This window comes from Vespa velutina, chromosome 5, assembly GCF_912470025.1.
Source record: "Vespa velutina chromosome 5, iVesVel2.1, whole genome shotgun sequence".
Lineage (NCBI taxonomy): Eukaryota > Metazoa > Arthropoda > Insecta > Hymenoptera > Vespidae > Vespa > Vespa velutina.
This window is the reverse complement of record NC_062192.1, coordinates 2,651,437-2,664,358: the sequence shown is the minus strand read 5'-3', so window position 1 is coordinate 2,664,358 and position 12,922 is coordinate 2,651,437. Positions and strand designations below refer to the sequence as shown.

General features: G+C 29.5%; 1 protein-coding gene across 2 annotated transcripts; it reads left to right on the top strand.

The window, feature by feature from the left end:
* The first annotated feature begins 415 nt into the window (after window positions 1-415).
* LOC124949450 lies at window positions 416-12,868 on the top strand. 2 transcript variants are annotated; one of them, XM_047494462.1, is made up of 5 exons: window positions 416-1,542; window positions 1,930-2,618; window positions 8,940-9,059; window positions 10,538-10,734; window positions 11,365-12,868. In XM_047494462.1, exons 1-5 carry the CDS (start codon window positions 1,089-1,091, stop codon window positions 11,414-11,416), a joined length of 1,512 nt encoding a protein of 503 aa, XP_047350418.1. In that variant the 5' UTR covers window positions 416-1,088; the 3' UTR covers window positions 11,417-12,868. The 2 variants fall into 2 exon arrangements, with proteins under 2 accessions (XP_047350418.1, XP_047350417.1); XM_047494461.1 differs by having other exon boundaries at window positions 417-1,542; window positions 10,538-10,748.
* The last annotated feature ends 54 nt before the right edge of the window (window positions 12,869-12,922 follow it).

The window sequence follows — 12,922 nt, the reverse complement described above, 5'->3', positions numbered from 1 at the left end:
TATATACAAATAGAATAATATAAGGTAAATAGAACCTTTTTCTACTAATCTGAAATTGATTACTAAGCTATTATTGATCGACGTAAATACGTATTTATTAACAATCAATAAATTGGATGAATCATACCAAAAGAAATTTTCTGTTTAAAGTTATTTTCCGTTAAATCAAAATGGATCCAAAAAAGGACGAATCAATCGACACATATAGTTTTCGAAACATTCATATAACAATATTTATAATAATGCGTTAAATACAAAACTTAACGATAATTTTGTATGTAAAATGATATAATAAAAATAAATATAAATTAAAATATCGTTAAAAATTGACATCGAGGAAGAAAAAGGGAAAAGTAGAAAAACGCGTTCTGATTCGCAAAGCAAGTCGCGCCAAGTGGCGCGCCCTTACGGCAGATCACGAAGATAAAGAGTGCGGAGCTGAGTGAGCGGCGAGCGAGCGAAATGCGTCCGAATTTTTGCGAGGAATTTCCGAGCGACAGTATTTGGAGAAACGTGGAGCGTATATACGCTCGTAAGAGAGTCTCGAAAAGGTTCGTACGAAGGACGCTGTTCTTTGTTCTTCAATGATCGTCGGAGAAAAATATTATTGGTTTTCGATCCAACTCGCTCGTTCGCTTGGGAGTGTCGCGAATTTGTTTACACGAGCACACACAGATCTATATGTGTGGATAAAAAAAAGTAAACGTGTGTCAGTGCATCGGTTTAGTATAGCCGCGTCCTTGTCTGTCTCTTTCTTTCTCTTTTTCCCACCTCACCTCTCCCTGACGCCCCTTCCGCCGTTCTCGAATATATCTATCTGTTTCTGCTCTATTCTCTTTCTTTTCTTTTTTTTTTCTTCTTCGTTCTTTTTCCTCCTCCCTTTCTCTTTCCTTTTCTTTCTTTCTTCATTTCTCCTTCCCACTAAGGTAGTAGATGTACGCCAGTACTGCGGTATTTCGATAGCGCGCGCGTTATTCCTCACGCGGAGAAGGAGAAGGAGAGACGGACGGGTGCGTGTGTGACTTCTCACATCGAAGAAATGTCGTCGATAGTAGCGGCACTTGTAGCAACGAAATAAACGGTGAAACATGTCCGGTCCGATGGTCAGTCGTTCGCAGACAGCCGACGGCGTTGATTTTAGATCTTCGATGCAAACGATACGTTGCGTCCTTTGCGAAAAGACCGACAAGCTGTCAAGGTGTTCCAGATGCAAATCAGTTTTCTATTGCACGAAGGAACATCAAAGGCGTGATTGGAAACGTCACAAAGAATTTTGTGGAATCCGTGCAACATGGCCAAATGATTCTTCGCTCGTTGTACTTTCCACAAATGATACGGATGAGAGTCATACTTCTGCTGTGACGGCCGATCATTCCACTTCGAGAAAACGTTGCACGAAGAACACACGACCGTTTCCTAACCTAACCGACCAAACTCAACTAACCAGCAAAGTCTTCGCTGAGCTAGTCGGTGATCGTGCTGTACGAGAAAAGCGCGACGACAAGGATTTTTCACGTTCTTATCCTTTGAAACTGATTCGAGGTATGATCTCACTCATCTTCCTTTCTCCTTTTTTATTCCAGTTTTTCATTTCTAAATTAATCTTATAATACAATATTAATCCGATTTTAACGATTCAGAGATAATCCTAATAACTAAGTAAACACAACGGTAATTTCGAATCGTATTTGAATTTCGATCGATTTATTATTATTTTGTTTTTTCTCCTTTTTTTTCTTTTTTTTCTTTTTTTTTTCTTTTTTTTCTTTCTTTTTTTTTTTTTTTTTTTTGTATCGTTTCGTATGTACTTTGAGAGATCTCAATGTTAAACTTGTTTTACTTTCAATTTTACTTTGGTTTTCATGATAACGTTATTTATTTTTGAAGGATTTCCTCTTTTCTAATATAAACATTTTTTTTTATTTACAGATTCTAATAATCGATCTGAGAACTTAGTCTATCCAAAATACGAAGATCAAAATTTTAAGAAAAAACAAAACGGGGATAAATCGAAGAACAGCTTGATTGTAAAAGCTGATGGTTGGACTTCTCCTATAACTTACGAAGGTAGTTCAGAAGATACGATTTTGGGAGCTAGAGCGGAATTATTGAATCCTGCCTTAGAAAGTTCTACAATTCTTGGTAGTTTGCAAGATTCAGAATTAGATATGCCGACGCATCATAATGGCATAAAAAATTTCCCAGATGTTCAACTTCGTGAGGAAGACCTTTTACCCCCCTTTTTGCATAGAAATAAGAACAATTTAGAGGAACTGATAGGCGAAATTTGTAGAAATGTGATCAGAGACATGAATGAATATGGTGTGTGCGTGGTAGACAATTTTCTGGGTGCTGATAAGGGCCTCGCGGTGCTAAAAGAAGTTTTAAATATGTATAGTGCTGGATTATTTAAGGATGGACAATTGGTTTCCAATAAGGCTAGTGCAAACGATTTAAAAACAATTCGAGGTGATCAGATAACATGGCTGGATGGAAAAGAAAAGCCATGTCAAAATATAGGCATGCTAATATCTCAAGTTGATGCTATTATCATGAGGGCAAACAAAATGCACAATAATGGCAAGATGGGAAGCTATACGATCAATGGCAGAACAAAGGTAAGTAGTAAATGGATATAGATTTTTGTAAAAATTTCTATGTTTATTCATAAAAAAAAAAAAAAAAATATCGTACATGTAATAATTTTGATTAATTTATATAATAACATTGTAATTTGATATTTTTCGTTTAATTAAATTATTTCTCCGTTTTTTCATTCGAATAAGAAAACGATATCTTTATCGCTACATGCAAAACGATATGATTTCGAGACTTAGTAACATTAATCATCATTTGTATTAAAAAAAAAAAAAAAAAGAAAAAAAAACTAATATTATCGTACTTCCGTTATTTGTGTTGATAGAATCAATATCTCGAATAATCTCTCTCGATTGAATTTACCAAATATTCTATCATTTTGTTATTATAAATGGACATAATTATCGAGAAGAAAGAAAGTATTTTTTCTTCGTGCAATAATATTCTTTAAAACTAATATAAAATGTTTCAATAACAGTAGCGCAAACAAATGAAAGGGTGCCGTAGTAAGAATACGTGTATTCTTTCTCTACTATGGTCGGTGCGATCAAATATCAGTTGTAAAATTAGCTGAACCATTTAGCATGAGCTTTTCCAGTCTGGGATTATTTACACCGTTGATAACACAGATAGAAATAGGTTGACAAAGAAGGAACGTTAATAATAACATTCTTCATATTCATCAATAGAAATTTTAATATTTAACTTAATAAAATTTTACAATCTTTATTGCGATATAAACTTTGTGATTCATTTTATAAAAATCATTTTAAAATATTTACACTTCAATTATAAGGTTTTCGATAAATCGCAATTTTGAAATCGAAACAAAAAGAAAAAAAAAAAAAAAAAGAAAAAAGAATGATTGTTAATCGTATAAGGATGCACACAAGAGAAAGAAGAAAGGAGAATGGATAGGAAGGGAATAAAAAGAACAAAGAAGAAAAAGAAAAAAGAAAAAAAAACAAGATACAAAAAGGAAGAAAGGAAAGTAGAAGGAAGAGTAGGAATTTAGTGGAGAAGGTCAGGATCCTGAAATCGTCGCGATCTTCGAAAGAGATCTCGGACGTTGAACGAACATGGCTCGCGGGAGAGAGGGGAATGGTAGAACTCACGAAGTGCAGTCGGTCACGTACGCCTTTATCCACTCCCCACTCCTTCCCCCACCCGTTTTCTCGTTTATCCGTGAAGCCACCCACGAGCCGCGTCATTCGTACGTATTACGTACATGCGTACACACGTATGTATGTATGTATATATATAAATAAACAAATAAATATATATATATATATATGTGTGTGTGTGTATAGCATGTCCACTTAGGTAGAAAGCGGCAGTTTTATTTGCGCTTTTTTTTATTTTCTTTTTTTTTATTTTCTTTTTTTTTTTTTTTTTTTTTCGAAAATCGAAAGTTGATTCAGGCGAGAATTGTTCTCTAACCTTCCTGAAGGTGAACGTCTTGCGAAAGGAGAGGTGTGCGGAGAATTGCGCCAAAGATTTATCATGATTTCTATATAGATGTATCTATATTTCTTATTACGTAGAAGCAGTTAGCAGTTTTCTCTTTTTTATATATATATATATATATTTTTTTTTTGTTTAGTATCGTTCTTTATGATATATATGTAATATATTATCATTGTTATCATTATTGTTTATAAAAAATGTATCACTACGATTGTGAAATTCAAAATTAAAATATTAATGTCGTATATGATGACGATTCTAAATGTATAAAGTTCAATTTGTTAAACTTTTGATTCATTTTATGTAGACGCACGCATACATATAACGGGTCAACAAAATATTCGATCAGTTTTTTGAAATCGAATAACATTTTGTGAACTGGATAAAAAAAAAAAAAAAAAGAAAAAAAAAAAAAGAAAGAAAGAAAGAAAGAAAGAAAGAAAAAAGAAGAAAAAGAAAAAAAGGGAGAATACGCGTATATTCTGGTTGTTAAGTAAATATAGGATAATTAATGATTTTTTTTTCTTTTTGTTTCACCAACGATAAAAAAAAGAAATACAAAATGTGCCTTTTAAATATCACAAAATCTTTCTATGATTATTCAAAAATTTATATTCACTATTTATCCTTTATAGAAAGTGAAGTTATTTAATTTGTAAAGGGTGTCTGAATATTTTTGTAAGTGTACTATATATTTGTAAAACGATTTCGCTTCGATTCTTTATCTAGTGTGCGCACGTACGCACATTCTGCGACGTTTATTATTAGACCGATAGATTTGGGATCGAATAGACTCTCCGAGGCCTATTTTAAACAATTGATACACCTATCGATCGAAAATCAAACTATAAAGAGAATAAAGTCGAAACTTATAATATGAATGTATTTAACGATACGTCGATTACAAGAGAGTATAAAGGTATCGATCGATAGTAGAGTTCAAAGGAGCGCGCTTTTACCACTTTATCGCTCATCTATGTAGAATTTTACGCGACGTCAAACGTTAAGCACTAATCGAAGAACAAAAGAATCCATTAATTCATTTTTACTTATATTAGAAGGGAACAATGTAACTCGATCAATCTAATCGATTTTATCGAGATAAAAATAAAAATAGAGTGAGAGAGAGAGAGAGAGAGAGAGGGAGAGAGAGAGAGAGAGAGAGAGAGAGAAAGAGAGAGAGAGAAAGAAAGAAATACCCGGCAATATTCAAACGATCAATCGATTTATTCTCATCGATTTATTGACTTGTAAGCGTTCGACCGTTTGATAAATATTTTCCTATCTTCGCTTATCCTCGAACATGACGTATTTGTTTTATTTGGCAATCAATTCTAATCCTTTTCCCTCGACTTCTCTCTCTCTCTCTCTCTCTCTCTCTCTCTCTCTCTCTCTCCCCCCCCCGTCTCTCTGTTTCTCTCTGATTGCCGATGTGACGTTCCAACAAGAAATTAGTAGATTGCTCCTGCACGATGTATAGGATACACAGAATTTTATACGAGTATCTTAAAATCTCTTTAAATTCTGTTCGCGACTGAGATAAAATTAGATCATGTTGAAATAACAATTGTACCTTTCTTTTTTTCTTTTTCTTTACTTTCTTTCTTTCTTTCTTTCTTTCTTTTTTTTTTTTTTTTTTTACGTCGCCGAGATTTAACCTCGACAGCAACGCGTTTCTCGCAATCGTCCTATTTAATTGGCTCCTCGCGCCGCCGCGCAGTTTATTCACGTTTTGTTGATTCCACTTATAATCCGAATAAAACGAATCAAAACCGATTGTCCTTGTATAGAAATTTTCAGGATAACTAAAAATGGTGAATATTTTTGCGAATCATGAAAATCACATGATTATGATAATTCTAACGAGGAATTTAATTATTTTTTAATATAATTAAAGGTATCATTAAGAAAAATTTTTTACGATCGACGATAACATTCTTTTATTTTATAATATGCATATAATATCATGGCGATCTAATAACACAACGATATTATTCGTTAGACTGTGTTATATTCACCGTAGCTAATCAGAGAAGCGACAATTATCGCTTTGCTTTTTATCGTGTCACGTACTTTTAAGTAGATTGTCCTTTTCTTATCAGAACATTCTTCTTCATTTTGTAAAGTGTTTTCTCTGGATAGACAAAAAAGAAGAGAAAAAAAAGACTCTTATCAATCTTTACGATTAATAGAAAAATAAAAAGTAAAATCCTTAAAGGATAACTTAGGTGAATTTTTACAAAATTCTTCCTTACGTTTAATTATTTTTTTTTCTTCTTTTTTTCTTTTTCATAACTTCTTAATTTATTTTTAAATGACTTAGGCTAATCAAACAGATATTTTGCAGGATATTTTAGGAACGAGTTCTTTTTTTTTTTTTTTTTTTTTTTTTTTAATATTTTTCTTATCGAGTATAAACGTCCGATAGAGATTATTATAGGTATCAATGGTCACAATGTCTGATTATCTAATATGTTATGATAACGCATTCGTCTTTCTTTCATTCTTTTTTTTTTCTTTATTTTTTCTATAAAGTATTCTATAGAATTTAAATTTGATGATTGTACGTACTGATTATATTCAAACAATTCTTTCTTCTGTCATGTTGAATTAAAATACTTATATTTTTCTTATAATTATTTTCAAATGAATAAAGATTGTTATTTTAACAGATACAAAAACGTGTTTTGTACACGTGATGATACATACGTTCATACATATATACATAAAGACGTAGAATGTAGATAAACCTCGCGCGTGTTCCTTACGATTCGTATTTACGCTCGTTCATCGTCCTCAACGAAATGATACACAACTTTGATTTAATGTCGTAGCTTTTCTACATTATTTATCGCTTGTACACCTACAGCCATTAATTTATCATAATTGGATCGTGGGTGATATAAAGGATTCTCCATGGATCTAAATTTACATTTCTGTATTTTGTATTATCCCTTCGATTTTATTCTATAATAAAAAATATTAATGTATTGGTAATATACATATGTATTAAAGATCTGACAAGCCAATTGTATGTTTATATGTAATTGGCCAATGATATTAATTTTTTCGTCGCTATAAATATTATTAAGTAATAAAAACTAAAAGTTACTTGTTTTCAAAGATGAATATTAAAAATGATCCAAATGAATATTAAATGTGGAACATTTTATCATGAAATAAATTGTTGACCTTTTGACTTGGACAGTCTTCGTTATATATATACATAGCTATACGAATATTACTGATATTTTTTGTTGTAGAATAAAATCGAAATGATAAAATGAAAAAAAAATAAATAAAATTCATCATACTAAATTAATAGCCTTAGATGTACATCAAAGTCGATATACAATATTGACTTTATTAATGAACGTATCCACTCAATATTCATTTGATAATTTTATATTCATAATATTTTTTAAGACAATATGTCCGTTTTTTTTTTTTTTCCTTTTTTTTTTTCCTTTTATTTTTCCTTTTTTTTTTCTTTTTTTAAATCTCTATATAGTATATACAAATTTGTACGTGAGATTTTAAGATTGACGAAGATACAATAATAAGCGAAGGACAAGCCTAGGGCCAAGGCTAGCGTTACACGTGTTTCCAATTGATAAAGATACGTGATAACTCGCACGAAGGGTTAAAGCTAGGCTAATAGTTATTTTCTAAAAATATGACTTTGTCATGTTCTTTGTATGTATGTTTGTTAATGTGACTAGATCATGTTTTTTGTATGTACTTTTCATATCGTTAGAAATATCATACAGGAACGCAGATACGTGCATTCTTTATCATTTTTATCATTACATTAATTTTTAATCATTACTTTAATTCTTCTTAATGAAATATCATATGAAATAAAATAATTTTTGAGAAATTATACACGCGCGCGCGCACGCAGAGACACAATATACATATAACGAAAAGTACTTGTTATTTATTTTCATTATCTTCTTTGTATATCTATTGTTCCTTTTCTACAAATGATTAGTTACTATAAAAAAAAAAAAAAAAAAAAAAAAAAATAATTAATATCATATAAATAAATGTGCAATGTCGATAAATGTGACGAATGTCGTTTATATAATTAATTAGGAGAGAAATCATAGAGGTTAAAGAAAACTTTGTTACTGTCACTTCTGAATAATAGAAAACTGCGGGAATACCCGGAACATTTGTTATGTTTTGTTATCGAATTTTCCTCGTTGTCGAACGCACACGTATTTCAATATAATAACGTAGCTTCCTAACATTTAGTCATTTCTATTACGACATCCCTAAGTAGTACTCAAATCTCAAAAGAAAAAAAATTTCACTTCTTCGGATGTAAAAGTACGATAATGAAATCTCAAAATTGTGATTATAATTCAAAATTCTATATTTTTAATCCTCTATAATGTGAAACTTGTAATATATAATTTAAATTAATATAATTAACGTTATTAAAAATTAAAATAATTAATATAGTTATACTATACTCTCTCCAAATATAATTTATACTTAGGAAAGATTAATTAATTTTTCGGATATGAACAAATTGTGATACTTTTCTGACGAAAAAATAAAATAAAATAACATGTAAATTGAAAAAAAAAAAAAAAATATATATATATATATATATATATACTGAGAGGTCTTTTAAGTTACGTACATGATGTTATAAAGGGTTAACAAAATGAAGATACGAATGTACAACGTATATCGTACTTTCAAAATTTAATTTATGTGGGTCATTGCTCGATAATGCGACTAAGTTTTCTCTCTCTCTCTCTCTCTTATGATTTTTTATTGACCTTTTCTGCGACGTAACACAACAACATTCATTTCTTCTCTCTTACGTTCTTTTTTTCTTTTGTTTCCTTTTTTTCCAGGCAATGGTAGCTTGCTACCCTGGTCACGGTTCGCATTACGTGAAGCATGTGGATAATCCTAACCGGGATGGACGATGCATCACTGCGATTTACTATCTAAATCAAGATTGGGACATTAAGGTAAATCCTTTGCCATTTTTAATCATAATCACATTCTTTTCTACTCCACTTATTTAATTATCGAATTCCATTTGTAATTTCGTATATATTTATGTACAATGAAAACTTTATCGGTCGTTAAAGAAAAAAAATTCATGTATATTGATTTCTCAATGTCTTCTCAGACGCCATGTTGAATTATATAAAAAAAAAACTTGAAGAGATATATATAAGGTATAAAAAATAAAATATGTCATACATTCTCAATATATACATTTAGACTATACAAAGAAATAATAGATCAAAAAGAAATTTTCCGCTTTTTTTTTTTTTTTTTTTTTTTTTTTTTTTTTTTTTGGAAATATGTAGCATACGTAGACATATATATAATACATAGTCGATTCATGCATATGATTCACGCATTTACGAACATATTCGTCATCAAAAAGCAAACTTTTAGCGCAATAAATTTGAATCATGTTGTTTAAGAATATGTTCGAATGAAAATCTTGAATATGTAATCTTTATTCGTTTGTAATCATTAAAAACTGGGGTTTCATATTTCCAACGTCCTTATAAGACGATTCAAAATCCGTGTCCTTCGTACGAAAATAGGAAGAAGTAAAAGCATGAAGGGTTTTAAGATGCTTACGTGCTGAATCCAACGTACACCCACGTATAAGAGACAGCAAGAACTCGTATGGCTCGAGTTTTCTCACTTGCTTGCTTGCTTACTTGCTTGCTTGCCTGTTGAGCAATATTTACGTTGACCTACACGATAAATATGGGAGACTTTTAACACATGTTCTGTTCAAGGACTGCCGTACCAGGTGTAGGATATTTTAAAAGAACGGAAGTTTGATACATAAGCTGTCTCTCCGTTTAATCTCTATTAGAATCACTGAAAAGATGTTGTTAACTCTCTATATTTTATTCATGTAATTTTAATATCATATACATATATATACACATACATATATTATATTATATTATATATATATATATATATGAGCCGATAATTATGAAGATGATCTAGATCATATATTTTTTATTTTGAAATATTTGGATACTTAAGTTTGAATTATTTAAAAATTATTTTTCTATAATAACGAATAGAAAAAAGTAAATATATTTATTTATAATATGATTTAAAAATGTTAAAAATATCGCCCGATAAAATATGTCTTTTAATGTCTCAAATGTCATTTTCATAATCACCAACTTATATATATATATATATATATCCATTTTTTTTGTTTAATTTCATTTCATCTTATCGACACAAAAATAATTTCATTTTGTTGCAATAAAAAATTAATATGTTATAGAGGATTGATGTCGAAGATGTTTTATGTCATTGTCAAATTTTAAATGACAATCTCTCTGTATATATTTATATTAAATATTAATCTTGGAAATTCGATTTAATCTAATTGTAAATAATCTTTTTTTTTCTCCGAATAATCATATATTATCGTTGATTCATTTTATAATTATAGAAAAATGGAGGCCTTTTAAGGATATTTCCAGAAGGTTGGCGCGACCAAGTAGCCGATATCGAACCTCTATTTGATAGAATACTCTTTTTCTGGTCAGACAGAAGAAATCCTCACGAAGTACAGCCGGCATACAAAACGAGATACGCAATCACATTATGGTACTTCGATGCCGAAGAAAGGAACCAAGCTTGTAGAAGGTATCAAAGGGAAAGTAGGTTGATGATCGAATTTATCCCAAAATTTTCCTCAATTTATACTTGGAATTTCTCGTTTAGTAATTAATTCTTATTAACTCATTTCGTTTGAATAATATTTCATTTGGAGCAAGATTTAATCTATTAAATTGTTTTTTGTTTATATTTTGAATAAATTTATGAAATATATCAAATTATAAATTGAATATAAGATACAGATAAACTGTTAGATATCGATAAAAAAAAAAAAAAAAATACACACATACATACATACATATATATATATATATATACATATATATAAATATATATATATATAAATATGTATATAAATAATAATATATTATAAAGTTTTTACAATAAAAATAAAATGTACGTTCTTTCTCTTATTTTTGCTTCATTCATTGCTTAAATAAAAAAATCCGTGATGGCGTCGCTGAAGAGGAATTCATTAAAAAATAAAAATAAAAATGCTAATGAAGAGGGATTCATTAAAAAATTCGTCATTAGGGGAAAAAAAGAAAAGAAAAAAGAAAAAAAAAATCTCGTCCCAAATGTAAAGACAAAGTTAATCGTATAAAATAAACTTTCTTTCTCACAACGTGTACATTATTTTCTTTCTTTCTTTTTTAGGAGAATTATTACATGCAAAAGCGGCGGAGAGTTCATGAGACGCAAAGTCTGAAGGACCTTTAGACCGTCCGTCGACTGAAATTCTAACTTTAATAGCTGAACTTACACACCTGTACATAGTTACATATGAAAAGAAAGCATTGGTACATAAAACGTATTATTATGTATTAAGTATATATATATAAATATATATATATATATGGAGTGGCTATATATATAGCCGATAAATTTTGCGGGAGGAATTGAATAGTGTATAAAAGAAAAACAATAAGAAAGACAAAGGATAACGAAAACTTAAGGCTTATCACGCGTGAAAATGTGCAATAGACGTAAGAACGTTCCTTTTTTACAAATGATACTGTAACATATATAGATTATAGGTATATATATGTATACACATTCGACGTTCTAAGCGCATATATCTCTGCAGTTCTTACATCGTTAAAATAATTTTTAATCACATTTTCTTCTCCTTCTTCTTCTTCTTCTTTTTTTTTTCTTTTTTTTTTTTCAACGTGATTTTAATGCTCAAAATCTTCTCGCCAAATATTTCAAATAACAACTTTAATATCCGTTTCGTTGTTATTTAAAGAATAATTATTTCTTTCTTTCATTCTTTTATCTTAATTTTATGCGAATACTTTAACACGAATAAGTATTGAATTCTTTGTCCTTGATAAAATTGAGAAAAATATAGCTTTGTCATATCGTTCTAATATAATTTAAGTGATCTAAGCTCCCTTTGATTCTTACATATGGACAATTATATTTATATGATTATGATGAAACAATACGCATATACAAATGAAAAATATCGTTGAATGATTTTCCATTTGTACTGTGTAATCTCATGTGACATTATTGTTTTTTTTTTATCATAAAATTGGATATTTCTAAATAAAGACGCCACGATTGATTTACCAAGAATCATTCATGATTCCAGTACGAAAAATTGAGGAATATCAAGGCCCAATTTGTACTTGTAATATTGTTATATATATACTGTGAAGTTGTAGGAGCACTGTGTTTAATATTGTATGTATCTATTTATATAAATCAATAATGAAAACAAAAAATTAGTACGTATCGTTTACGTCCTCTGGAAACATTTTCGCACGTAAGATTATTCTATTAGTCCAGAACTTATTATTATTATTATCGATAAATGAAGAGCATTGGGAGAGTTTTAAAAAAAAACTATATATATTACGTTTCGTAATGTTAAACTTATCTCTGATGTATCCAAATCGTTAGTAAACATTAATAAGTTATTTTCTAAATACTCCTTCGTATTGTATTATTGGATACAGAGGACCCAAAAATGTACCCCCGGTATTCTCGATAAGTTATTTCCGATGTTTATGTTTTATTTAATTTTACATACATATAATCGACGTTAATATTTGTTGTAATTTAAGTTATGAAATAGACAAAAATTTATCAAGTATTGTAAAATGACGTGATTTTGTTATTTAGAAAATTAATAAATGCCTAACAAAATGTATAGATGAATATTTTCGGATAATTGATAAGAAAAAAAAAAAAAAAGAAAAAAAAA

Bases quoted from the DNA above. Each gene is read 5' to 3' on its own strand.
- LOC124949450 (XM_047494462.1), top strand. From the start codon at position 1,089: ATGTCCGGTCCGATGGTCAGTCGTTCGCAGACAGCCGACGGCGTTGAT. The intron at 2,619-8,939 runs GTAAGTAGTAAA...CTTTTTTTCCAG, and splicing joins CGATCAATGGCAGAACAAAG to GCAATGGTAGCTTGCTACCC. The intron at 9,060-10,537 runs GTAAATCCTTTG...TTATAATTATAG, and splicing joins ATCAAGATTGGGACATTAAG to AAAAATGGAGGCCTTTTAAG.